The sequence below is a fragment of the Mus caroli genome, unplaced genomic scaffold (genome assembly GCF_978045245.1).
Source record: "Mus caroli unplaced genomic scaffold, Mus_caroli_1 scaffold_7, whole genome shotgun sequence".
NCBI lineage: Eukaryota > Metazoa > Chordata > Mammalia > Rodentia > Muridae > Mus > Mus caroli.
Genome location: NW_028227262.1, coordinates 83675582 through 83702981, shown reverse-complemented (window position 1 = coordinate 83702981; position 27400 = coordinate 83675582). Strand labels below are relative to the sequence as shown.

Below are 27400 nucleotides of genomic sequence, written 5' to 3'. Positions count from 1 at the left end.
GAGCCAGCATTTTGAGTGTGATTGAATTATAAGTAATTTAATATATTAGTGAAATTATTAACAAAACAATATATATATTTCTACAAAAGCTATATAACTTACTGCCCTTTTTTTTATTAATAATGTGATAATATATTCAATGTTAAAACAAACAATAGCAAAAATACCCCTTTGCTGCACTCAGAAATTACTGTGAGATTTGAAGTTTTTTTTTTTTTTTAAGATTTATTTATTTATTATATGTAAGTACACTGTAGCTGTCTTCAGACACTCCAGAAGAGGGCGCCAGATCTCGTTGCGGATGGTTGTGAGCCACCATGTGGTTGCTGGGATTTGAACTCTGGACCTTTGGAAGAGCAGTCGGGTGCTCTTACCCACTGAGCCATCTCACCAGCCCCGAGATTTGAAGTTTTAATTGTGTTACACAGAGCTAAATGAAATTACAAGATATTACAGATTTAGGACAGCATTCTTAAACTTTGCAATTCCTAAAGTGGTTGTTGAAGTTTAGTTTTAAAGATTGCCTAACAGTGTATGAGTAAATGTAAATTCATAAATATTTGATCAAAAATGCAGCTTGAATGTAAAAAGCTTAGTCACACCTTTAACCAGACTTTGAAACAGTTGTAGATTATTGGCTTTCCTTAAAGCTTTAGATAACTAATATAATATAAATCTGATTCATATAATGTATATGAATACATTCACATAATGTATTTGCATAATATTAACCATTTTAATTCTAAGTCCTGAGGTTGCAGTTTTCTGTATTGCTCTTATTTTCTTTCCTGAGGATTTTTCTCCCTCCTCCTTTTTCTTAAGTTAAAATGTTTTCAATTTAATCACCTTCATTTTATTTGAGGAAAAAAAATGGTTATTTAAAAGATGTGAATTTAGAAGATTTATGTTTGTAGCTTTATTCACTTGTTTCTTTGTCCTTGTATTGTGATTTCAATAATGTTAGATTTTTTTTTGTTTTTTATTTTTTACCCATAGTTTTTTTAAATAGTAATACTTTATATGCTAATTGTAAGTAAACTACAACGTTAACTATAGCATCCTTTGCAGTGTAGCAAGCCAAAAATGTTATTAGTTGAAAATTCAGTTTTGTTAAAGTAGGGAAAATGGAATTTTTATTGGCAAAGTTCATAATTGATGGTATTAGTTCACCAACTACTTGCTGAATGTTGGTCTTTCTAACCTAGTATCAGAGAGGATGGGGTACTATTGTGTTCATGTTGTGTTTTTAATTGCACTTTTATATGCTAATTAGAGCATTATTTATGGAAGGTATAGCTCAGTTGTCATAGGGCTTTCCCAGCGCACATGAAGCCCATGGTTCAATCCACAACACCAAATAAATCAAGCACGGTGACACACACCTGTAATCACTGCACTTGGGAGCTAGGAACAGGAGAATCAGAACGTCTCGGCTCCCTTTGGCCACAGGACAAATTTTAGGCCCTATTAGGGTAGGCTACAGGAGATTCTGTCTTAAAGAAAATAAAACATACTTCATTAAAAAGCATGTGTATTTATACTGCTCAGTGTAGTATTTACGAATAGGTTGCTTCATAAATATTTACCTACCATCTTTAGATTCCTATCTCTTTTAGTGTTCAGATTAAATGAGGTATTAACATTGCCCCAGCAGGCACAGCTTCTGTCTAGTGCTTTGTTCTGCCAGGGCTGCTTTGTCTTCTAGTGATTTGCAGAACTGGTGCCTGTCTTCACTTTGTTTAACCCTATCAAATGCCTGTCTTCATTTCATCTTAAACACTGAAATGGTTCTTTCTGTTTTCTTTTTCTTTTGTTTGTTTATTTCTGTTTTTTGGTTTTTGTCTTTTTTTCTGAGATAGGGTTTCTCGGTTCGATCTGGCTGTCCTGGAACTCACTTTGTTGACCAGGTTAGCTTGGAACTCAAAGAGATCAACCAGCCTCTGCCTCCCAAGTCCTGGGATTAAAGGTGCATGTCAGTACACCTGACTATGATTATTTCTTTCTTTGAGATAGAGGGGTTTCATTGTCTTTTAAGATTACTGTACTGGGTGTTGTTTTAATTTACACAAGTTTGATAAACAACTTCTTCTCCTCTTCTCCTTCTTCTTAATATAGATATTTAATGTATGTGAGTACACTGTAGCTGTCTTCAGACACTCTAGAAAAGGGCATTGGATCCCATTACAGATGGTTGTGAGCCACCATGTGGTTGCTGGGGATTGAACTCAGGACCTCTAGAAGTGCAGTCAGTACTCTTAACCACTGAGCCATCTCTCTAGCCCTTTGATAAACTTCTTAAGAAAATTACAAATGGATTCTGAGTAGTTTGCCATATACATATAGCTGCTGCCAGCTATGTGTAATAACAAGTAAAACTGTCCTGGAGCTGTTTCTTGATTAGGAATTACATAACTTTAGAAATTTACCTTTAAACAATTTTGTCCTCTTAAAAAATACAAAAGCATTTGTTTTGCAAGAGTGACACATTGTGGCAGGAGAGAGGTACTTCATTTCCAGGGTCTACTGGTCCCATCTCTTTTCAGTACAGGCAGGGTCTTGAACTCAAAGTGCTTGCTCTACTTCAGGGATGTCCCCACCTACAGATTCAGCCTTTCAGAGAAGAAAGTTCTTGGGATACTACTTGAGTTTTTAGAGATGGTAATCAGTGGCATGTTGATAGTCTTTTTGCATGTAGCTATCCAGTAAGTAGGAATTTTTATGTTTTCTTTATTCTCCCTAAATATAAATACTGTTTTTAAGTTGATTTTGTATGTGTAAAAGTGAAGCACTGTAGGAACTAAAAATGTAGTTTATACAAAATTCCACCAAAGATACCCACCACTTAAAATGGTTTCAGCACCATCTACTTATTGATACATTTTATGCTGTGTAAGCAAGATTCTATTTTCTATGCTTATCTGTGACCTGAGGTTTATAGGCTGACCTTGTCCTGCTTATGCTTGGATTTAAAATCTCTCATAATTGTTTGATGTTTCTTTTGCTCTTTGTGCAACTTTTCTGTGTTATAATTAAAACGTGGCTTTGTTTTTCTTATTTTCATACTCAGGACTAGAGTTAAGCACCTCACTCCAAGAATTACAGCCACCTTTATAGTACAACAATTTAACCACAGAGTTTTGGTGCTTAACAATATTCCTTTTTAAAAAAAGGATATTTACTTGAACATTTACTTAAATATTTTTTGTTTAATTAATTTTTTCTGTATATGGGCATTTTGCCTGCATATATATTTGTTTACCATATGTTTGCTAGGTGCCACAAAGGCTGGAAGATGAGGGTGTTGTATTCCCTGAAGCTGGAGTTACAACTAGGACCTCACCTTGCTGGTGCTGGGAATTAAGCCTGGGCCCTTTGGAAGAATAGCCAATGAGTGCTCGGAATTGCTGCTCCATCTCTTGAATCCCTTCTATTTTACTTTTTAAAGGCAAGAATGTGTTTGCCTAGTGTGGTATCAAGCTCACGATTCTTTTGTTTTGGCCTCCTGACAGCTGGGATTGAAAGTATGTATAGGTCTTATGTAGCCCATTTTGGCCTTCACTCATTGTATAGTAGAAAATGGCCTTAAACTCTTGATCCTTCTGCCTCTATCTCCCAAGTGCTAGATTTACAAGCATGTGCCACAGGATCTTTTATTAAGAATTTTTTGGTAAATCTTAGAACTTACCAGGCATAATGTGTTTTGTGTTCCAAGTATTCACAGTGTCCTTTTAAAACAGGAAATCTTTTCTTATCCTTTTTTGACTTAAAACCTTTCAATTGCTTTAAAGTGTTCATAACGAACTCATCAGAATGGTCCTTCTGTCCTTTCCCACTTTTCTTGTTGAAATAATCTTGTGTTCTTCTAAGCTGTGACATTTTGATCTTATGGTTAAAACAGTTCTTTATTACATCTGAAAAGACTTTCTAGGTTTTAGCATTCTGCTTGTGATACAGGCCTGTGAAATTCTATCCTTTCTTTTTAACAATTAGAATGTCTTTGCTAATAACAGTAAACTATGTAAAGGAGAGACTGTTTCTATATAGCAGATACTTTTACCAATTAGACAGTCATATTCACTAGAGTACAAAACAAACAAAACTCTAATTTATATAATAAAGTTGGCTAAAGAAAAAAAATAGCAATTTACAGAAGTGGTATCACTTCACTGAAAAAATATTACTTGTTTTGAGCTTTAAAAAAATATTTTTCTTTGTGCATGCATGCATGTCTGTGTGTTTTTATGTAATTGTGTATGGGTGCCTGCAGAGGTCAGAAGCATACTTGGGAGCTAGAGTTATAGGTGATTGTAACTTAACCTGATGTGGGTGTTGAGAACCAAACGTGACCTATGCAAAAGCAGTAAGTACTCTTAGCTCAGAGCCATCTCTCCTGCTCTTGGTTTCAGGTTTTAAGGTACTTGAGAGAGGATCTGTTAACATTGAAAACAAAGCAGAAACTTTGGATTTTCTCCAGCTTCATAACATAAATGTTATGGATTCAGAATTGGATTTAATGAATTGTTGAGTAAGATGTACCTTGTAATTTTTGCTCACAAAGTTATTTGTGTTCTTTTTTGATTTCTGGTTAATTTTGGTGTTTTTTTCTCATGCAAACTTCCAACAAACTGCCCAGTAGATATGAGATGAGAATTTTTGTTCTATAATTTTTTATTTCATTTAAAATTTGATATTTTAATGAAATTAATAAAAACTCTCTATGCCTCCTGATTATGGGTAATTTTCCCCTAAACTTAACCAAGAGGGCAAGGGGTTACCTAATGATTGAATATTTTCCCTGTAGAAACATAATACACAAACATCAGTATTTCTGACATTGCAGAGACATCTCAGTGATTAAGCTCTTCTAGAGGATTGAAATTTGATTTCTAGTGTTCATATGAGAGCTAACAAATATCTCTAACTAGTCCTGGAGTATTCATCTTTTGGCCTCTGTGGGCACTACATATAAGCAGTACACATACATGAAAGCAAAACACTCACATAAATAGATGAAATTCCTTTAAAGTGAAAGACAAGTATATCAGTGTTTCATAGTTCCGTTTTGTAATATGTTGGGCATGGTGGCACATGCTTTTAATGCCTCTACTGGGGAGCCAGAGTTAGGCTGATCTCTTCAAGGCACACAAGGTCTATATAGTGAGTTCTAGACCAGCCAGCTATATATTGTGAGAGACTTGTCTTTTTTTTTTTTTTAAAGGTCATTTGACTTCTTTTTTTTTTTTTTTAAGATTTATTTATTTATTATATGTAAGTACACTGTAGCTGTCCTCAGATACTCCAGAAGAGGGCATTAGATTTCGTTAAGGATGGTTGTGAGCCACCATGTGGTTGCTGGGATTTGAACTCGGGACCTTCGGAAGAGCAGTAGGCGCTCTTAACCACTGAGCCATCTCGCCAGCCCGAGACTTGTCTTATAAACAACAAAAATCCTATAGAATAGAGAAATGGTTTCCTACCAATCTACTCTTAGTATAAAAATGAAAATGTATTTTGTTACAAATTGGATTTTTTGTTTTACAAAAAACCTATTTCAGAAGTGTTGAATTTCTATTGTGTATGTTTCTCATTATAGTTATAGAAACTCCATAATCACAAGGATGATTTTTCTTGTAACTTGGAAGCATATCATAAATATTATATGATGATGTGAATCAAAATCACCCATCTTTATTCTAGCAGATGGCTGTCTGTTAGCTTCCTTGCTTCAGTTATGTAGGGAATTTCTTTTTTCTCAGTGGGCTGCCAAGTGATTACTTAGCCTTTGCATAAGAATATTTGGACTTTGTTCTTTAGGGTATAGGTTTTTTCTTATTCAACGTCTCTTTTTGAAAACATTCTTTTAAAGTTTCACACACAATCATTTACACAGGTGCTATAATTATAGTTTTTTTTTTTTTTTTTTTTTCCCTCGTGACAGGGTATTCTGTGTAGTTCTGGCTGTCCTGGAACTCATTCTGTAGACCAGGCTGGCCTCAAACTCAGAAATCCACCTGCCTCTGCCTCCCAAGTGCTGGGATCAAAGGTGTGTGCCTCCACTGCCTGGCTGATACCTTTTTTTTTTTTTTTAAATCTGTAGGGTTGTACTCTGATACGTCTTCCGGTTATTCTTAATATTCAGTAGTCACAGAAAGTGACAGAAATGGAAGTGAGTTTAGCCCTACAGTCTATTTTGCTCTATTGTGTATACTAATGGGTGAAGCTAAGCTTTTAGGGGGAAAATAGGTAGATAGGAAATGTTGTGGTGAGTTTTTACTTTGTGCCCTTGGGTGGGCTGCACTGTTTCATCTTTGGATCTGTGGATGAAAGACACACACATTAGCTTATTTCCAATATGCTTTTAGCTCATGGCTGGTCACTTCTAAGCCTCCCGAGGCTAGCATGCTTTCCCTTTACCCCTAACTCAGTACCTTCTAAATAGCCTTACCTTTGCTGCCCTGTTACCCTTGGAGGCCCATTGGTCTCTGCTGCCCAAAATGCTTCTGAGCAGCCTTTCTGAGGACCACTTTCTCTTTATACAAAATACAAATATATATATATATATATATATATATATATATATATATATATACACACACACACACATAATACAAAATTATATATTTTGGCTGATATTCCTTTTGAAGCTCTAATTCTGATCCGTCTCTCTCCCCCCCTGGTCATGGCAATCTTCTCTTTCACTCTTAGCCTGCACAACTCTAAGGTCTTGCCCTGTCTCCCCTTTCCCAGCCATTGACTGCTGGCATCTATATTGATCAGTAAAAACCAACTGGGGACAAGTATCTTCTGTGACAGTACTAGCAGATTTCCGATTAAATCAAAACATCAGAACCATTCCTGTACAAGGAAATATGAAAACTTAATATAAGGAAACATATGCTGTCAGTATCAATAAACTTTATAATAAATGTGAGTTTATGTATTTCTGTGTGAAAAGACGTTGTTTGAAGTGGCAGTATGTCAGTGTAGCACATAAGAATTCAAATGTGGGGCTGGTGAGATGGCTCAGTGGGTAAGAGCACCCGACTGCTCTTCCGAAGGTCCAGAGTTCAAATCCCAGCAACCACATGGTGGCTCATAACCATCCGTAACGAGATCTGGCGCCCTCTTCTGGAGTGTCTGAAGACAGCTACAGTGTACTTACATATAATAAATAAATCTTAAAAAAAAACAAAAACAAACAAACAAAGGAATTCAAATGTGGACATGAAAAGCCAGTTCAGTCAGCACTTCTTGATGGCTTTACAAACTTCTCTCCCGTCAAAGAAAGAATTTGGATTTGGCTGCCCAGTATGGTTGTGCACTCCTGCCACCCACTGTTTGGAAGCAGAGGTGAGAAGGTTACAGTTCTGAGGGGAGTCCGAGTCATGGCACAAAACCTTTAATTATTAATCAACTAGAAAGGAACTTACATTCTGACTGCTAGATTTGAACTGTTAAACTATTTTTCTTTTTATGCCACAGTTTACAAAGATGTCTAAAATCAATGGCCTATCTGAAGATTTGATATGGAATTGCAAAACGGTAATTCAAGAAAGGGACGTAGTTATAAGACTTATGAACAAATGTGAGGACATTTCAAATAAACTGACCAAACAAGTCACGATGCTCACCGGGAACGGAGGCGGATGGAACAGAGAGCAGCCCTCCCTTCTAAACCAAAGGTATCACTCACTCATTACAGCTATTTCGATCTTATTTGTCTAAAGTATCTGAACTTTTATTTGCATTGTGGTTAGGGAAACCAAACGTGATTCAGTAACTAAGGTTAGAAGAAAATTCTCCAAGGTTCTCAAGTGACAAACAGGGATATGCCAGTATATTTTCATTGATCCCTTCCCCGGCAGGGGATTTTATTCTAGTGTATTGTTATGCGGCCTTATATAATCTTTATCTTCCTTATCCGGTAACAGATAGCTTTATGTGTATCCACTGAGGCTAATAAGAATGGTTTTAGTCATGCTGTGTAAACTGACAATTTTGTTCTTCGTGTTTTTTAAAGCACTTTGAGAAGTCTTCTTGGGGTTAGAAACAATTTAAGAGGACACAGCAGACCACAACTGTACACAGTTTGTTTTCTAGGTGCTACTTATTAAAATACCTTGCCACAAGCCCTGGCAAAAACTAAATATGCACAACCATCTAACCATCAGTAAATGGTCAAGTGGCATTTTGTAGTTGTGCATTCTTCACATGGTGTTGGAGGATTGTAGTAAGAGAAAGTACATTTTTAATTTCTTTTAATAATTTTCTTAGTTTTAAGTAGTTTGGAAATATAAACCTGTTCAGATTACTTCCTTTTCAGGAAATACATTCAGTTGCTCAATTTGGTATTTGCTTGTTTTTCATTTGTTTCTGTTTTTTGTTTTGTTTTGTTTTGTTTTGTTTTGGTTTTGTTTTTGAGATGGGCTTCTTGTACATACATAGCCTTAGCTGGCTTAGTGCTCACTGTGAAGTCTAGTCTGGTCTCAAACTAATGGCAATTCTCCTCACTCATATACCAAGTGCTAAGTTTGTAGTTGTACTCCATGGAACCACCACACTTGGCTGTAATACTTTTTGTAGAGCAAAACAATAAAAATATCCCATGTCCCTAAAAATCAAGGACTAGTTGGAATAGATTGTGAAAAAAATACAGCATGCAGTGTTTATGCAATTGTAAATGCTTATTAGAGCCAGGCATACTGCCCCACCCCTGGAATCCCAGCAGGGTGGCCAAGACAGGAGGATCATCCCCAGTTTGAGGCCAGCTTGGGCTACATTGTGAATTGCAAGCTTGGGCCACAGGGTGATTAAAAAACAAACAACAACAAAAACAACAAAAAAACTTGTCTTACAGAGAGGGAGGTTTGTTTAGAATATTTCTACTTTTTTGATGTTGAAAATATTTCTTACAGTTTTTTATTTTGTTTTTGTATTTTAGCACTAGGGTTTGGATTATCTTAGTTATGTCTGGTATTTTTCTTAATGATCAAAGCATATTTGCTGATGATCATTGTGTTAATAGTTCAAAATCATAGTATGAAGCAAAGAGAAAAAGATATGATTATTGGCCTTTAATAGTAAGCTCGAATCTTTTCTGTGCCCTTCTAGGGTGCTATGTGGTGGTGTAGGGAAACGTGATGCAGCTCCCACAAAAGAAGCAAGCCCTTTGTGTGTTGCATAGACAGAACTATGTCAGCAAGTTCTCCTAAGTGTAGTTGGAGCTGCTGCTGCTGCTTGTTCTTCAGCGTGGACGTGGGGAGTTCTTCACTCTGCCAGACTTTCCCAGTTGAGTCCACTTTATCATAACTCGGAGTTTAAAAATGAGTACTTTACTGCATCACTTAAAAACTCTCAACCCACATTCATAAATTTCTCTTCTAAGTAGTGTGGTCAGGTAATAATCTCCTTTCCCTTAGAGCAAGGTTTTTAAGACATATTTTAATTATAAATGTTAATGTGTTTCTTCATGGCATTTTTTATTTTAATGAAATACTTAATGAGAAATGAAGTTGTAAGTTCTCCTTAGAGCAGAGTCTGAGTTGTAGCCCCGATTCACTTGGTGGACTGGCCAGCCTTGTCAGCTGCCAATGTAGAAAAATGTGTAGATGATCATTGCCTTACAGAGGTAAACACTGTCCAGACAATAACTGCCATACTCACTTGTATCTTTTTATACATACACATACACTCCATCCATAACACTTGACTCTTTCTCTCAACAGAGCAGAACCTTTGTGGCAAATACACTTGCAAGCAGTTAGTGCTAGGTGTTTTGTTTACCATGGCCAATTGTTGTTCATTTTAATAGGAGAAAATTTTCCTTTGGAGGTACAGACATCTCAGAACTTCCTGTTAGAAATTAAATATCAAAATTGGGGAGATGGCTCAGCTGTTATGAGTGCTGCTGTTTTTACAGGACTTGAGCTCAGTCCCTAGCACTCACATCAGGCAGCACACAAATGACTACAGATCCATCTAGCTCCCAAGGTTTGATGCCCTCGTTTACCTCTGTGGCATTGGAATACTCTAGTCCTCCCATACATATAGTAATAAAAACCAATCCTTAAAAAAATAAAATTTGTCACGTGTACTTAAACCATTACATATTCATACTCATTATTTCAAAATGTTAAACTTGCTTAAGGTTCAAATGTACTGATGTAAGGAACTAGTGGCATTAAATTTTTTTTTTTTTTTTTTTTTTTTTGGTTTTTCGAGACAGGGTTTCTCTGTTTAGCCCTGGCTGTCCTGGAACTCACTTTGTAGACCAGGCTGGCCTCGAACTCAGAAATCCGCCTGCCTCTGCCTCCCGAGTGCTGGGATTAAAGGCGTGAGCCACCACGCCCGGCCGTGGCATTAAATTTGAGCTTAATTAGTTCAAATTTTAGAATAAGTGTTGGACAGTATATCCTGTGTTAGTTTTCATGTTTTTTCTTACTATACTTATAACTATCTCTAAGACTTTAGTAGTTGATAGGGAATTGCTAAATTTTAACTCTTCTCATTGAGAAGGTTTCTAACTTACTCAGCATACAGTAGGTTGTCTTCCTTTTCCAAGAGAAACTCATGAAGTCCTTGTTTGACAGGAGGGGTTTTGTCCTGGTTTTAAGCAGGAATTCAGACCTTTGGCAAACGATCTGGTGACAGTGCAAATAGTTTAACTTGAATACTTGAATCTATTGAAATAACTAATAACATTTGAGGAGCCATGGCACTCTTAGAAGACATGAACTTTGATGGGATGACATCTAGGCTTTGTGTGGAACATTTCAAACAAGCTTCCTCCAGCTCCACACTTTTGCTTTTCACACTCATTAGGTACAGTCCTGGGAGCTCTGTCTCTCTCCTTTCTTTCACTCCTTTGAAAATCATACTGAAACTAGCTTTTCTTAAAATAAATACGTCATTTCACACTGAAGAAATCATAATGACTGGGAGGATTCTCTTTTTTTCCCCCGCAGAAAAGCACCCTCCAAATAATCCATTACTTTTCTTTTATGGTCCCAGAAGATCATGTAGTAGTATTTCCCCAGTGGAAGGTAGGAGAACCTCCAGCCTAGAGATGTTTGTTAGATTGCACATTAGAGTTCTGAACACTTTCTACATTCTTATAAGTAAATGGATGGTTGGTCTTCACATATGTAATTGTTAAAATTCTTAGGAAATTGTCAAAATAAGTGGAAGGGAAGTTTGAATATATAACACCTTCTAGAGAAAGAATATAGCCTGCCTATTGAAATAATTTGTCATATTAGTTTCTTCATTTGTCTTTTTCTGTTTCTTTATTTGTTTAGTTAGTACTGGTGATTTTACTCAGAGCTTTATGCATGCTAGGCAGGCACTCTTTTAACAATGAAGCCATTATCCCTATATAAATTGGTAAGGACTCAAAAGTAATGGAGAAATAGGTTTTGACTTGACCATGGGCTAGAGCAGCAAAAGCTTTAGGGTTTTGCTATTTTGTGGGTAAAGGGTAGGCTTTGGGGCAGGGGAGTAGCTTAGCCCTTAAGAGCATGTGCTGCTTTTGCAGAAAACCTGTGTGCAGTTTCCAGCATATGGAGCAGCTCCTCATCACCTATAACTTGATTTCTGGTCAATATCGGTACGAGGAATATGTCGTGCAAAGACATACATACAGGCAAGCACCTGTGTACACATAAAAATAATTTTTATTTTTTTCAAGGTGGCCTTTAGAGTAGATCTGATTGAATATGAGGGCCTTGGGAAAGTTTTCACGTTTCTGGAGGCAATGGTGCTGCATCCGTACATCATTGCCTCTGTAGGAGCATAGACATTACATTGGTAAATAGTATTCTTTCTTATTGTAAGGAGGGCATGTACTTTGATGACTTTAGAAATGTGGACAATGTTTTTCTTCCCTGTATTGTTACTTTTAGTGAGAAACATTTTTTGTGAAAGGCTGAATGAAGCATAGACTCTTGTTTAAGGTGAAGGGCTTTCCAACCCCACCTCACTGGATAAAGATGTTTTGGTTTCAGAATTTAACCCCATAGTCACTTATATGCTACATACAGCTTATGTCCAGACTTCTTTTCTGTGTACAGACTAATGTATGTAGAGGGAACTAAGAAGGCATAGTAAAAGGTGGAGAATGTTATAGGCTTCCACATTGATGTATGGTGAGTGCTGTCTTTCTGAGTATGAGAATAAGCTTTGGATTTAGAATAACTTCCCAAGTTAAAACCTGAGACTTGATATTTTGTAGTTTTATAGCCCCAGGGTCTCATATTTTATCTGAAAAAAAAATGACAATAGCTACTTTATAGCATTCTTAAAAGGTTAATAAGGTTAGTAAAGATATATGAAAAACGACATGAATTCTTTATATAGATTTTCATTAAAATCACTGCTAAGAAAATTAGCCACCTAAAACATTTGGAAAACATTTTCATCCACTATAACTCTAATATAAACAAAGTTATTCCTAGGATTAATTTTTTTATGCATCTCTAATTTAAAAAGTTAGAAAATGCTTGTATCTTACTTTGATATTCATCAATGCTTAGCAAATTTATATATGTAAATATATGCATGTGCACACATACATTACTCTAGAACTAAACAAAGCCATTATTACGCAACCTGGCAGAAGAACAAATTATGTTTGTGGGTTTAGTTCTAAAACTTGTAATTTCCTTACCATGCTAAAAGTCTAGTCAATATAATCTATTTTTCTAGACTAAATATCACTTTAAATAGTACATTATCGTATTTAATCTGATCATTTGTAGAATTCAATAAAAATTTTGATATGACCCAATATAAAAGTGTTTTATGTAATTTGTACTGCTAAAAGAAGTAAACGACAAACATTGAGTAAATATTTATGAGATTTTAAAAATTTTTATGGATTGTGTTTTACTTTTTATAAATGTACATAGCTTGTAAGAGTCAGGTTAAAAGGTAAGGCTCATCTAGATAGTTTTGGATTTATTTTTTGTATGTATGTTCATTATAATCCAAATGTCAGAAATTAGAATAGAAAATTAATAAAACAAGTATAAATCTGTGATATTTGTTGTTTCTTCATCAGTTTGTCACTCAAGCCCTATCAGAAGGTTGGATTGAATTGGCTGGCGTTGGTGCATAAGCATGGACTTAATGGCATTTTGGCAGATGAAATGGTAAGTGTTCACCATTAATAGAATTTGTAATTCAACATGGCATAAAAAGATATATTGCTATTTAAGACATTAAGGCATCTTCCCTTGCTGGTGTTTTGCTTTCTTGTGTTTTTTTTTTTTTTTTTTTTTTGTTGTTGTTGTTCTTCTTCTTTGGTTGGCTGGTTTGTTTTGTGAAGTTACCAAAGCCGGAACATGTTAGGCAAGCATCCTGCCACCGAGCAGGACATTGGAGTTTCACTGAACCCGTTACAGTAGCTCACACTTTCTTTTACCTTTTTTTATGTTTATTGCTTTAGTTTTAGTCCTAGTCCTCCACAACTGAAAGAAGTTTTATCTTTCTGGTTATGATTATATATCAATGTAAATGTTACAAAAGTATCAGCAAAGTCATTTCAATGTTTGAGTTAATTTTTCCCCCAAATTACATTTACTTTAGGTACTTTAGCTCATGAAGCTTGTTGCAGCCATTAGTCCAGGTATTGTCATATATGAACTTCACTGTTAGTCTGATGTGACCTCACCCTTTCTTCAACTCTACTTGTAAAAAGTATTTATTGAGCATGAGTTAAATGCTGCCTGTATTGCCTGTAGCACTTGGGAGACAAAGGCTGGAGGATTCAGGTTTGAAGCCAGTCTGGGCTACATGCAAACCCTACCACAAAAAGTCAAGCCAACCAAAGAAAAGGCTGTATTCAGTGAGTAACAAAAATGAACAATCATAATAATACTGTTCCTGCATAGTTCTACTGTCACTTTATACTTACTAAAATAAAGATGCTATTTATTCAATATAAAACTAATATCTGTGGCATGTCAGAATGCTTACAAATAATGTGCAGCGTGACAGTGTATAACTGAACTGGGAATCAGACCTGAGCTTGGTTGTCAACCTTGCCTTTCACAGGCTATCAGATTCTTGCTAGATGGCATAATTTTTCAGAACTAATATGAATAAAAATATTTAATTTCTATACTCTAAGATTATATTGGTGTCAAAAAGAATATGTGATGTCATTTTTGTTATGTAAAGCATAAACTTGTAAATTTGTCAGAACGAAAATAACATGGCTATACCTCACAAGTTTGTTTCCCATAGCTAGTCCAAGATAGAGGTGCTAGCAGGTTTGGTATCTTTTTGAGGCCTCCTCCTCCTTTTTTACTTTTTGAAAATTTATTTATTCACTTTACATCTAGCTCATTACTCCCCTCCCAGTCACTCCCCTCCTCTAACCCTTCCCCTCCTTCCTCTTGTGAGTGGGTAGGCCCCCTCAAGATATCCCCCTACCCTGGAGCCTCTTCTTACCTTGCAAGCAAGGGATGTTTGTGTGTTCAGATATCATTGCCTCTTTGTACCTCTGGTCTCTCCCTAAAAGGTCATTAGCTTGACTGGGTTAAGACACCACCTTCCTGACTGCATTTACCCTGAATCTCTTCTTATGGCCAGTTGAATGAATACTGTATCTTTGAGTGTTAGCACTCCAGCATATATATTTTGAGGGAAGAACAAGAACACATTCAGTCCATAATGTTGGCAGTACGTTGCTCTCTTATTGCTAGTTCAGTGTTTTGCTTTGGTTTTGTTTTGAAGTAGGATTTTATACTATTCCCCAAGCCAGCCTAGAACTTTCTGTACTGTAGCCCAAGCTGTTCCCAAATTGGCATAGATCATTCCTCCGTCAGCCTCTGAGTTGGCTGGGATCACAGATATGAACCACCAAGCTTCGCTCTGAGTCTCAGTTCTGACACCCATCACTAGAGGCTGATGACCTTAGGCCACTATGAGCAGTGTTGTTCATACTGTTCTGTCTGGCTCATTCAGCATGATGCTGCTGGGATTCATCTGCTACTACGATATCAGAGGTTTGTTTTTGATTGCCGTGTGACATGGTCTTCTTATCCTTAAGAGTGCAATTGCAGAGTAATAGAGTTGGGTAATGTTTTTCTATATTTATGAAACAGTCCTCAGTCCATCTAGGCCACATTAAGTCCTGGGCCTATATAAGTAATAATGAGAAGTAGGCACTTTCTATGCAATGCAAAATTCTTCACTATTAATGTATGTCATGTATAAACCAACTGTTAAGATCCATCATCCATGCTGTTCATTAAAATAACTTTATAGAGCCACTTGCAGATTCTACTCAAAACTTTTTTGAACTTCATAGAAATTCTTCTTAGAAATAGAAAGTGGATTATGGAAAATGGAAAATTTTAATCCTGCCAAGAAATGTTCCCTTTTCTTTTGCACTTTCAAGTATTTGTTTATTTTCATTCATTTTAAAATTTCATATATTGTCTTTTAAACTTTTAATTTTAGGGCCTAGGAAAAACCATTCAAGCCATTGCATTCCTGGCATACCTCTTTCAAGAGGGTAATAAAGGGCCTCATTTGATTGTTGTTCCAGCCTCCACCATAGGTTTGTAATCCGGGGACAGCTGTTTCTGTGTTTTGGAATGTTTTATATTGATGTGCATGTGTGGTGATGAATATTAACTTTTTGGCATATTTTCTCTTTTTTTTGAAAATGGTACATGTCTGTGTGGTTTGGTCGCATTGGCAATATTTTCCAAGAACCTGAGATGATATTTTGGTTTCATAGTACTTATAAATTACTTTTTAAGAGTTAAAGGAGCTGGGTGTGTCAACATACACCTGTAATATTAAATACTTAGAAGGTAGAGTCAGAAGGATCAGGGGTTCAAAGTCATCTTCATATGTGTGTTGAGTTTGGTGTCAGCCTCGGTTACATGAGGTCTGTGCTGGGGAAAAATATAGCCAAATGCAAAAAGAAACAGAAAACAGTATGGTATAATTTGGTGGGATAGGGGTTGAGAGGATGTCTTACTGTGTGGCACCTATCCATGTTTTTTATAAATTCTTGGACTTGGGTGATCCTCCTGCCTCAGATTCTGAATAGCTGGTACTGCTAACCCACCCAACATTCTTTTTAAAAAAGATTTTATTTATTATATATACAGTGTTCTGTCTGTATGTATGCCTTGCAGGCCAAAAGAGGGCACCAGATCTAATTATAGAAGGTTATAAGCCACCATGTGGTTGCTGGGAATTGAACTCAGGACCTCTGGAAGAGTAGCCAGTGTTCTTAACTTCTGCACCAACTCTCTAGCCCTACTCTGCCCAACTTTAAAACATTATTTGGATTTAAAAGTATGTAATTTAATTCTTGCTTAATCATTTATCAGTCTTTATGAATTAATGTACAAGTTGGTGTGAGAGAGTTTTGTCCATATAAGTATAAAATAAAGACCATCTCTTCCTAAATTAGAATTATCACTTAAATGGGGTTGACTTTTGCCCCTTGCACCTCTGCCCCTTTAGAAACTCTCATTTTATCATGAGGGGTAGTTTTCATAGTGTTTTTTTTTTTTTTTTTTCAAAGCAAAATTAACTTAATAAACATGAATCCTGTAATAGCAGATTCACACAATCTCTTGTTTTTTGTAGATAACTGGTTAAGAGAAGTTAACTTATGGTGCCCCAGTTTAAATGTGCTCTGCTACTATGGTAAGTCATTTTGCTTTTCATTTAGTAACTTAAAAAAAATTAAGATATATAATTAAACACGATAAATATAATCAAAGTATGCTTCACTTTTAAATTTTTAGGTTCTCAAGAAGAGCGTAAACAAATTAGATTCAATATCCATAATAAATATGAGGATTACAATGTAATTGTTACAACGTGAGTATTAAGAAAATTTGGGAAGAGGTGGGGAGAATTTATATAGTCCTCTTCCCCCTGAATCCTTTCCCCCCATTTTTAAAGGCAGGGTTTCATTATGTAGTACTGGTTTGCCTGGACCTCTCTTTGGACCAAACTGACCAAACTTGCCTGCCTCTGCCTCACAAGTACTGAAATTAAAGGCATGTGCCACCATGCTTAGTTAGAAAAATATCTTGTGGTGGTAATGTGTAGGTTAGTTTATGCTGGGATTGTGAAACAAGGGATCGAGTGATTTATCCTGATAGTGAAATTTTTTAAAAAAATTATTGTATAAGAGGTTTTGCTTGAATTTGTTTTGTTTTGCTAGTTCACTAAAAATGGGACACATTTTGTTCATTTAATTTAAGCTTCAGATAAAATTTGAGATACCATGCCAAAGATTTATAAGTGTTGTCCGTAAATATAATGGAATCTGTTCCCAGTAAGAAATCTGAATTAGAGCAGAATAAGGATGACAGAGAAACTAATTTTTTGTTGTTGTTTGTTTCTTTAGCTTTTGCTGGGGTGTGGAGGTGAGGGGGTGGGGTGGGAGGGAGGGTCTCATTTAGTTGGGCTGCTCTCCAAATCATTTAGCTGAGTACATCCTTGAACCCTTCATCCTTTTTATTACCACACCCAGGTTCAATATATCTTTGAATAGTCACTATATGGTTGGAATTACAGAGTATAGTATGTGTTAGAGAACTTAATATTTTTATAGTTAATTAAAATTTTTATTACTGTTGTATTCTGTCTGGGTCTATTTTGGAAGAATTTATCTAAAATTTCCTTTTTCCTTTTTTAAGAATTTTATGGTATTTTTTGTTCATGAGTATGTGTGTTTAAGTATGTATATATGTACCGCATGCATAGAGTTGTGAGCAGAGGCCAGGAGAGGGCATCATATCCCCTGGAATTGGAGTTATGTGTAGCTATGAGTTGCCAGTGTGGGTGCTAGGAATGATGCCCAGGTCCTCTGTGCAGGAGGAAGAAGTGCACTTAACTGTTGAACCACCTCAGTAGCCCATCCCTTTCAAAACTTTTTTTTAAAGTAAATGGACCCATATTTAGTCTTGAACTCTTGGCCCTTAGCTAGGAATTCCTTGACCTAATCCTTTGTTTTATCTTTGTATTCCTTTCTGTTTCTTAGAAACAATTATGAGGCAAAGTATATAGTAGTGCTAGATTAATTCTATTTACTCTCAAATTGACTGTTTCCCAAGTGTATTAAAGTTGCCTAGAACTTTTTCATATAGATTTGCTTTTGGTTAGTACCGTATGATTTAGCTACAGGTGCATAAATATTCAATAAAAGTATATCAGTGTTTGAGAGCTGACTGTGTTTAGTGCTTTCTTGTAAGAGCTATTTGAAAGGTTAAAAGAAAAATAGTTTTAAAAGCCAGTGCAATGGCTTAGTGGATAAGGTAATTGTCACTATATCTGATGACCTGAGGAAGGAAAGAACATGACCGTTATACTTGTGCCTCTGGTGTCACACATGTACTTACATAGCATACCATAAGTAAATTTAATAAACTTTTAAAAAGAAAAATAGCTTTAAAAACCACATTGTGTCCTAATAAACTCTAAGCTCCTAAAAGGCATAATCAAAATAATTAGGTTTTTTTTTTTTTTGTAACAGGTATAATTGTGCAATTAGCAGCTCTGATGACCGCAGTCTCTTTCGACGACTGAAACTGAATTATGCAATTTTTGATGAAGGCCATATGCTGAAGAATATGGGCTCTATCCGCTACCAACATCTAATGACAATTAATGTAAGAGTGTGCTTTGTAAATAATTGTGATAAAATTTATCTTTCCTAATTTAATACATACACACATGATTTTAAATCAGGAGTGAGCAAGCTTTTTCTTTAAGGTTCTTTTGCTTTTGGGGCCCTGTGGCCACTGTCATACTTTCTTCAATAATTCTTTAAAAATGTAAAAAAACAAAAACAAAAACAAAAAAAAACCCCATACTTTTAGTGCTCTATTGCACATGAGCTCCAGTTTGTATAAATACAGTTTTTATCACTTCTCAGAAGTTATTTGAGGATACACAATAGTGCTTTCAAAACATGCCAGCAGGTTCATGTTCTGCCTGAAGTGTAGTAGATGATAGTTAAGTGACATCAAATATATCAGCTTTCTCCTATCACAGAATGTAAACTTGTAAATGATAATTTAACTTGCCCCTTGTCTCCTTTACTGAGTAAGAGAGACAATTAGGGAGGGAGAGGTGCTTAAAGAAGAAAACTAATATGAGTTTTGTCTTCATTCTCAGGCACGTAACCGTTTATTGCTCACAGGCACACCTGTGCAGAATAATCTGCTAGAACTCATGTCATTGTTGAATTTTGTTATGCCACACATGTTTAGCAGTAGCACCAGTGAAATCCGAAGGATGTTTTCTTCTAAAACGGTAAGCATATATCTATGTTTTCCTAGATGTGAAGGTGTTTTTCTAGGCTCTTTTGTCTGTTACAGTTATTTTCATGGCACATCTCCATCAAAAGAGCTTAAGTTTTTGTGAACATATCAGCCATAGTATGGAGAAAAATAATGATCATTTCTATGACCAGTAGTCAGGAGTTTTGAGGTTCAGTAATCTAAAGAACTGAGTAATAATTTTAAATGGTGGAGAGCTCAGATATATATATGTGTGTGTGTGTATACATATGTATACATATATACATATATATATATGTGTGTGTATATATATATATGGTACCTTAGCTCATATATGTTCCTTTTTTTAATACATCCTTTTTTCTTGTATATCCTTTATTGCCTTTCATTAATTTTAAAAACTTGTACAATTATGGTGCCATTATCAAAACAAAACTGGTATAATACTATCAACTTTAAGTCGATAAAACTCGTACCTAATTCCTGAACTAAAAATGTCCTCCATCTTGGAAAAGGTGACTGGCATTTCTAAGCTAGTACTAGAACTCTAGTTTAGGATTTCCAGATACCCAGAGGTAGCTACTGTTTCCATAACGGTTGTTTGGGAGAAGTCAGAGGCTTCAAAAGGTAGAGCTTAAAGGTCTTACTCAGAAGCCTGACAGTAATCCAATGACTTCCTGACATCTGTTTATATCTATGGTTCTACCATGTACAGTCTGATGAGAGAAAATAGTATGCTCTCAGACTTAGATCCAGGGCACAGGACTCTATTGTGGTATATGACTAAGGAAACTAATTATAAATAGTTAGGTTTTACTAGACAGTATGAACATGTGAAGACGCCCATGAAGATGCCAGGTGCATTGTGCAGGAAGCTCCATTTTACTGTTCCACCTTCTTCAGAGTAAAGAGAGTTGACTAAACTCAGGCTTTGAGCCATGTGACCTTATCTAAGCTACTTCATTTTAAGCCTCTTGCTTAAAAGTTGAGAGAACACCGATTCCTGATATTCTTAAGATGACCATCACCTTTTACTTTTGTATTTGCATACATACACACAGTGTATTTACATATTCAGGCCTGAGGTTGACTTGAGGTATCTTCTATTCTCCACCTTATTGTTTTACTGTTATTCATTTATTCTTTGATAATTTCATACATGTTTATAATGCATTCTGGTCATATTCATTCACCAGCCCGTCTTAACTCTTGTTACTTATACCTTAAATATATCTTTAGTATGTAATTCTCCAAAAACCCGAGCTTTGACTGGATACTGTTCTCGGTGGTTTTCATCAAATTATATTGACTTTGTTTTCTTTATACAAATACATAGTTGGATTCCCCCCACCTCTTCCACTTTACTTGTTCTCTCCTGTTTAAACACAACCACATGCACACATTTTTATTCCATGTGATTTAGTCAGTCAATGACTGAATTGGATGTTTGTATCTAAATACCAACTAGTCTGGTTCAGATTTATCACCTCGGTAAATATATTGTAAACCACCATGAACCTCAAAATATATATGGAGCTTCAAATAGATTATAGCTCAGAATTCAGAAATGACTTTCTAGGCCCAGACGGTAACTCAGTATAGAGCACCGGCCTTTTGTTTATATCCACGGCCATGAGTTTAACCCATACCATTATGTAGGAGAACAGCCCAAACAGTCAAATTTATATTTTGTCATGTGAAGTGGGAGTCTATAGATTATGCATATTGTAATATGGGATTATTGTGATGACTCAAAGACATAATTTCTAAAGGGTTGGGTTTGTATTTTGCTTAGAAACCAGCAGATGAGCAGAGTATATACGAAAAGGAGAGAATAGCCCACGCGAAGCAAATCATAAAGCCCTTCATCCTCAGGAGAGTGAAAGAGGAGGTGAGTCCTTCTCTGCGGGTTCGTGGGGCGGTTTTCCATAAGGATCCTCTTTTCTTAGAAAAGTCCCATCAAGTGATTCTCCTTTCCAAGGTTCTTAAGCTCCTGCCTCCCAAGAAGGATCGGATCGAGCTATGTGCGATGTCAGAGAAGCAGGAGCAGCTCTACTCGGGCCTTTTCAACAGATTGAAAAAGTCTATCAACAACCTGGGTAACTTACAGCTGACACCCACAGCTTATGAAAGAAAGGACTGTTGCCTATGATAATTTTAGGGTCTGTTCTGTTTTTGTTTTTGTTTTTCCAAGACTCTGTGTAGTCCTGGCTGTCCTGGAACTCACCCTGTAGACCAGACTGACCTCCAACTCAGAAATCCACCTGCCTCTACCTCTTGAGTGCTGGGATTAAAGGCGTGCGCCACCACTGTCTGACTGGGCCTGTTCTTTTTAAGTTAGGATTTGAAGAAATATTTTTAAGACTTAAAAATTGAGATAGACTTTAGTAAATTGCTCTGTCACTTTGATTTTTAAAAAAATGTATATACTCTTTGGATCACAGAAAAAAACACAGAGATGTGCAATGTCATGATGCAATTGAGAAAAATGGCCAATCACCCTTTACTACACCGCCAGTATTACACACCTGAGAAACTGAAGGAGATGTCTCAGCTAATGCTGAAGGTAAGGGCTTACGTTAGTTAGAGTCTTACTGAGCTTTGCTAATAATACTGGGAAATACTTAGGATGGTCTTAGGCTGAAAGCTCATCTCTGAACCACTGCGGGCCTTGTACGTGCTAACCAAACTCTCCACTGTCCACCATCCATGCTATAGCCCTAGCCTGAGTGAGATACATTTTCTAGGCATAGATAACTTGATAGGCAAGAGAATGGATAGGTAATCAGGCCTGGCGTTTGTATATGTGGCCAAGAACTACCACTTTTTTGTTGTTGTTGTTTAGAACATAAGCATACCCATTTTTATTTGTACTGTTCCTTTAGGGATTCTCATTGTAGGGGCAGAGCTAGGTAAATACATTCTATACCACTGCCTGCCAAGATAAAAATACTTATTTGACAGTTGGATGGTGGCCCTTTATGAGAAGAGTTTGCTAATCCCACAGACTTTTATCTATCTGTCTGTCTGTCTGTCTGTCTGCCTATCTATCTATCTATTTATTTATTTTTTGATTTTTTTCAAGACAGGGTTTCTCTGTGTTCCCCTGGCTGTCCTGGAACTCACTCTGTAGACCAGGCTGGCCTTGAACTCAGAAATCGCCTGCCTCTGCTTCCCAAGGGCTGGGATTAAAGGCATGCACCACTACGCCCGGCTCTTTTTTTTTTAATGCAGATTGTATATCTGTGTTGAATGCAGCAAGCTGTCTCAATTTTTTTTTTTTTAAAAAGAGGTTTATTATAAGTATACACCAGAAGAGGGTGTCACATCTCATTACAGATGGTTGTGAGCCACCATGTGGTTGCTGGGATTTAAACTCAGGACCTTCAGAAGAGCAGTCAGTGCTCTTAACCACTGAACCATCTCACCAGCCCTTAATTTTTAATTTTTTTGTTATTTTAAACTTAATTTAAACACGAAAGTGCAAAGAATTTTTATAATGAACCCTCTGTACATGTTACTTTTGAATCATTTCTAGTTAGCATTCATACCTACACTATTTGTATCTTGTAAATGCCTAGATTCTTTGCCAGGATCATTTTGAACTAAATTCAAAATGTGGAATAGGTATTTACATACTAAGGGTAATGGTCCTTTTATACATTAGTAATGGCTATCTTAATAAGAAATGTTTGGGTAGAATGAGAGGAGTTTCTTATCTTTAAGTGTTTAAACATACTGTCTCTAAAAGAGTTAAGAATCTTCCCTTGGGGGGGGCTGGAGAGATGGCTCAGAGGTTAAGAGCACTGACTGCTCTTCCAGAGGTCCTGAGTTTAATTCTCAGCAACCCCATGGTGGCTCATAACCATCTGTAATGAGATCGGATGGCCTCTTCTGGTGTGTCTGAAGACAGCTACAGTGTACTCGTATAAATAAAAATAAATTAAAAAAAAAAAAAGGAAGGAAGGGAAGAAAAAAAAGAAAAAAAAATCTCCCCCTTTTTATGATATCCGGAATTAGCACTCATTTCTTATCTTAATCTGTTTTACTAAAATGTCTGATATGGGCATTTTTTTCAAGTGTGGAATGTTTTTATTAAATTAATCTATTCATATTATGAATTATATATGATGTTTTGTTATGTTTCATTTTAAAAAGGAACCTACGCATTGTGAGGCTAACCCTGACCTGATCTTTGAAGACATGGAAGTTATGACAGATTTTGAACTACATGTACTTTGTAAACAGTATCAACACATTAATAGCTACCAGTTAGACATGGATTTAATTTTAGATTCTGGGAAATTCCGAGCCTTAGGATGCATCTTGTCTGAGTTGAAACAGAAGGTATTGAACAGCATGACTGACTCTCTCTCTCTCTATCTGCCTTGTTGGTTGGACTTCTGAAACAGAAGTATTAGAAAAGATGACGCTGGCTTTATTGTTTGTTATACTTTTTAAAGTTAAGTTTATGTTCTACTTTCTTCTAGAACCTACTGTCTTAAATTTGCCTCATTTTTCTGTTTATTTTTCTTTTTATAGAACTTAATAAGAAAATAATAAGTTAGATTAGATCACATCAGTGTTCATTTTTAAGTTTTAATTATATTTCAGAGGTGACCTATTTCTTCAAAGGACTCTGCAGTTTATATGAAGTCGCTTAAATTTTCAGTATTTAGGTGCAAGTAGTGATTATGTAGTTGGTCTTAATGAAAGATCCTTTTTTAATACGAAAGGAAGTAGTAATAATCAACTTCTTTAACTTAAAAACAGAATTAAACTGCTACTTAAGTTCAGAAGTTAAGGAAATCTTTTCATATATAAGAAAAAATAAATTTATTCTTGGTATCATTACTTGATTTTTTTACTTGAAAAAATTAGAGCAATTGAACATTACATAATTTTATCATGAAGTTTATGCAGAGTTGGCAGATGTCTCTTTGAAGCATTGTTTATTTTGTAGGCCTCAGGACTTTGGGTAAGGGTAATGATTTCACTTTCCTGTTTCTAATTCATACATTTCTTCCCACAGGGTGATAGAGTTGTATTATTCAGCCAGTTCACCATGATGCTGGATATATTAGAGGTTCTCTTAAAGCATCATCAACATAGGTACCTCCGATTAGATGGAAAGACTCAGATTTCTGAAAGGTTGGTATTAGCTGCCAAGTATCATTTGCGTATTCATTAATTAGCATTTTAAATATAAGGAGAATTTTTTTTAGAAAATTCTTGTTTAAAGTGTTAGGTTCTGCTATATCAAATATTCAGTATTCAAATTATTCAACTATTACTGTTGGATTCTTAGTCTTTTTTTTTTTTTTTTTTTTTGAGACAGGGTTTCTCTGTATAGCCCTGGCTGTCCTGGAACTCACTTTGTAGACCAGGCTGGCCTCAAACTCAGAAATCCGCTTGCCTCTGCCTCCCAAGTGCTGGCATTAAAGGCACACGCCACCATGCCCGGCTTGAATTGTTATTCTTTTAATTTTTTTCACCAATAAGTGTATACTCAAAAATTATGAAAATTGTACGCTCTTAATTTTTTCTCTTGTATTTTATGTTATTTTTATTTTTGCATTTTCAGGGATCATACCCATAGTTTTTTACATGCTAGGCAAGCACTCTAGAACTAAACCACATCCCTAGTCCTGAATTTTTTTCCCCGGTAAAAAATATTCAAGGGAGGCTTCATCTAGCAGCTGATTGAAACAGATGCAGCGACCCACAGCCAGACATTAGGCAGAGGTCAGGGAATCTTTCAGAAGAGGGGAGGATTGCTTATAGAAGCCAAGGGGTCAAGGATTCCACAAGAAAAACCTCACAATCAACTAACCTGGGCCTATTCAATCTCTGGACCCACAGAGATTGAATCCACAACCAAGGATCCCATGTGGACCTGACCCAGGTTGTCTGTATATATGTTATAGTTGAGTAGCTTGGTGTTGTTATGAAGCTCCTAACAGTGGCGTTCAGGCTCTCTCTGACTCTTTTGCCTACTTCTAGGACACTTTTCCTCATATTGGATTGTCTCATCTAGCCTTAATACAAGGGGCAGTGCTCAGTCTTACTGCTCAATAAGCCATGTTTGCTTGATAACCATGGCAGGCCTGCCCTTTTTTCTAAAGAGAAATGGAGGAAGAGTGAAGGGGGAGAGAGGAATGGAAGGTAGGAGATACTCTGATCAGGATATAAAAAATAATAATACCATTCAAGGTTTGAGGCATCCACTGTTTAATCAAGATTGTTTTAAAGTCAGATTTTTCATATTTTGAAGGTTAATGAAAAAAGTTAACAGTCAGCAGGAGGACCCAATATTTGAGGTCAACCTAGGCTACTTAGTGAGACATCCCCCAAACCCCTCCCCACTCCAAAAAGAAAAAAAAATCCTCAAAACCAGTTCTTACAGATTTTTCTTTTTAAAAAAATGAAGAAAATAGAATCCTTCTCTCTTTTGGTAATAACTGTTGGATTGCTGAGAAAGTTAGACTGGATAAGGGTTATTTAGCTAAATTTGAAGCACTCAAAAAATAAAATAATACTAACATATACTTCACATATTAATCAATTTGGGATAGTTGGATTGACTTAAGGGGCTCTTCCCTGACCACAGAGGAAAAAGTAGGTGCAATGGGAAGAGTATGTGTGTATTGCTCGTAGGTTTGCTTTCCATGTCAAGTGACTATTTTCAGTTCTACATATTTATCCTTCAGTGAAATTGAACCTAATCCGTTTGTCTTACAGGATTCATCTAATTGATGAGTTTAATACAGATATGGATATCTTTGTATTTCTCTTGTCAACTAAAGCTGGTGGATTAGGAATAAATCTTACTTCAGCAAATGTTGTTATACTTCATGACATTGATTGCAATCCATACAATGACAAACAAGCAGAAGACAGGTGCCATAGAGTTGGTCAGACTAAGTAAGTATTGTCCGTTGAAATTTAGTTTTCACCAGCTACCAGCTTGATTAGTATAGAATATTAAAGAAAGTATGTGTTGGCTATCTAATCTGTAGGTTTTATTTTTTCAGCAAAGTATAGATGTTATTTTTTATCAGCAATATTGATGCCGTCTATATGTAAATTGCTGTGTACTCATTCAGTTTCTAATAATTAACCTTCCACCTCCATACCAAATAGATTCATAGTTTATGAGATGTATATTATCAGTAGTGATAGTTCATGCTTGTAATCCCATCATTCAGGCTAACCCACCTGACCCTATAGAACAAATACTAGGTTAGCTTGGGCTCCATAGAGACTTGGGCTACAAACAAACAGGAAAAACAGTATAATAAAGCAGTCATACTTATTTAGCAGTCATGCTCTATCATCAAGCTCTATCTCCAGTCCCATTGTAATGTGGTTTTATCAATAATTTTCAAAGCATATATACTTTTTACTTGGATCAGTAGGGAAGGATAGATGTCTAAAATGTTTAAATACTTCTAAATGCCAATCTCAAGTACATTAAATAAAAGAGTTATTTATGGGTCTTAGTCTTGTTCTATTGCCATGAGTTGATGCCATGACCAAGGCAACTCTTACTTAAAAAAAAAAAAAAAAAAAAGCACTGAGCCAAGTGTGATGGCACACACCTTTAATTCCAGCACTTCGTAGACAGAGACAAGTGGTTGGTTCTTTTGAGTTGAATCCAGCCTGATTTACAAAATCGATTCTACGATAGTCAGAACTATACAGAGAAACCTTTTCTTTAAAAAACAAAACAAAACAAAAAACCAAAGTGAATAAATAAATAATAAAAGCATTTAATTGAGGGCTTTCGTATAGTATGGCAGCAGGCATGGTGGACTTGGTGCTGGAGCAGTCGTTGAGAGTTGCATTCTGGTCTGTAGGCAGAGAGACCCTGGGTCTGGTATGGGCTTTTGAAAGCTCAAAGTCTACTCCTAGTGACCCACTTCCTCCAACAAAGTCACACCTAGACCTAATCTTTTCAAATAGTGTCACTTGCTGGTGAGTAAACATTTGTAAACATGGATGAACGGGAACAATGGATTCAAACCATCAGGATCATTAACTTTTCTTCTGGTTGTCGAACTGTTATTATCTAAATAACACCAGTGACCTATGGACATGTCATGTGTTTATTTTTA

The 27400-nt window shown here is 36.1% G+C and overlaps 1 protein-coding gene across 3 annotated transcripts in view; it reads left to right on the top strand.

The window, feature by feature from the left end:
* Smarcad1 (SNF2 related chromatin remodeling ATPase with DExD box 1) overlaps positions 1-27400 on the top strand; it is a 64453-nt gene that overhangs the window by 33264 nt on the left and 3789 nt on the right. For all 3 annotated transcript variants that reach the window (XM_085840562.1, XM_085840564.1, XM_085840563.1), the window contains exons 10-22: positions 7483-7682; positions 13058-13148; positions 15466-15565; positions 16615-16674; positions 16776-16851; positions 18515-18650; positions 19159-19296; positions 21079-21174; positions 21265-21382; positions 21728-21849; positions 23442-23630; positions 24316-24434; positions 26025-26207. In XM_085840562.1, the coding sequence (XP_085696688.1) occupies positions 7483-7682; positions 13058-13148; positions 15466-15565; positions 16615-16674; positions 16776-16851; positions 18515-18650; positions 19159-19296; positions 21079-21174; positions 21265-21382; positions 21728-21849; positions 23442-23630; positions 24316-24434; positions 26025-26207 (1628 nt within the window). The remainder of the gene's footprint in view (positions 1-7482; positions 7683-13057; positions 13149-15465; positions 15566-16614; positions 16675-16775; positions 16852-18514; positions 18651-19158; positions 19297-21078; positions 21175-21264; positions 21383-21727; positions 21850-23441; positions 23631-24315; positions 24435-26024; positions 26208-27400) is intronic.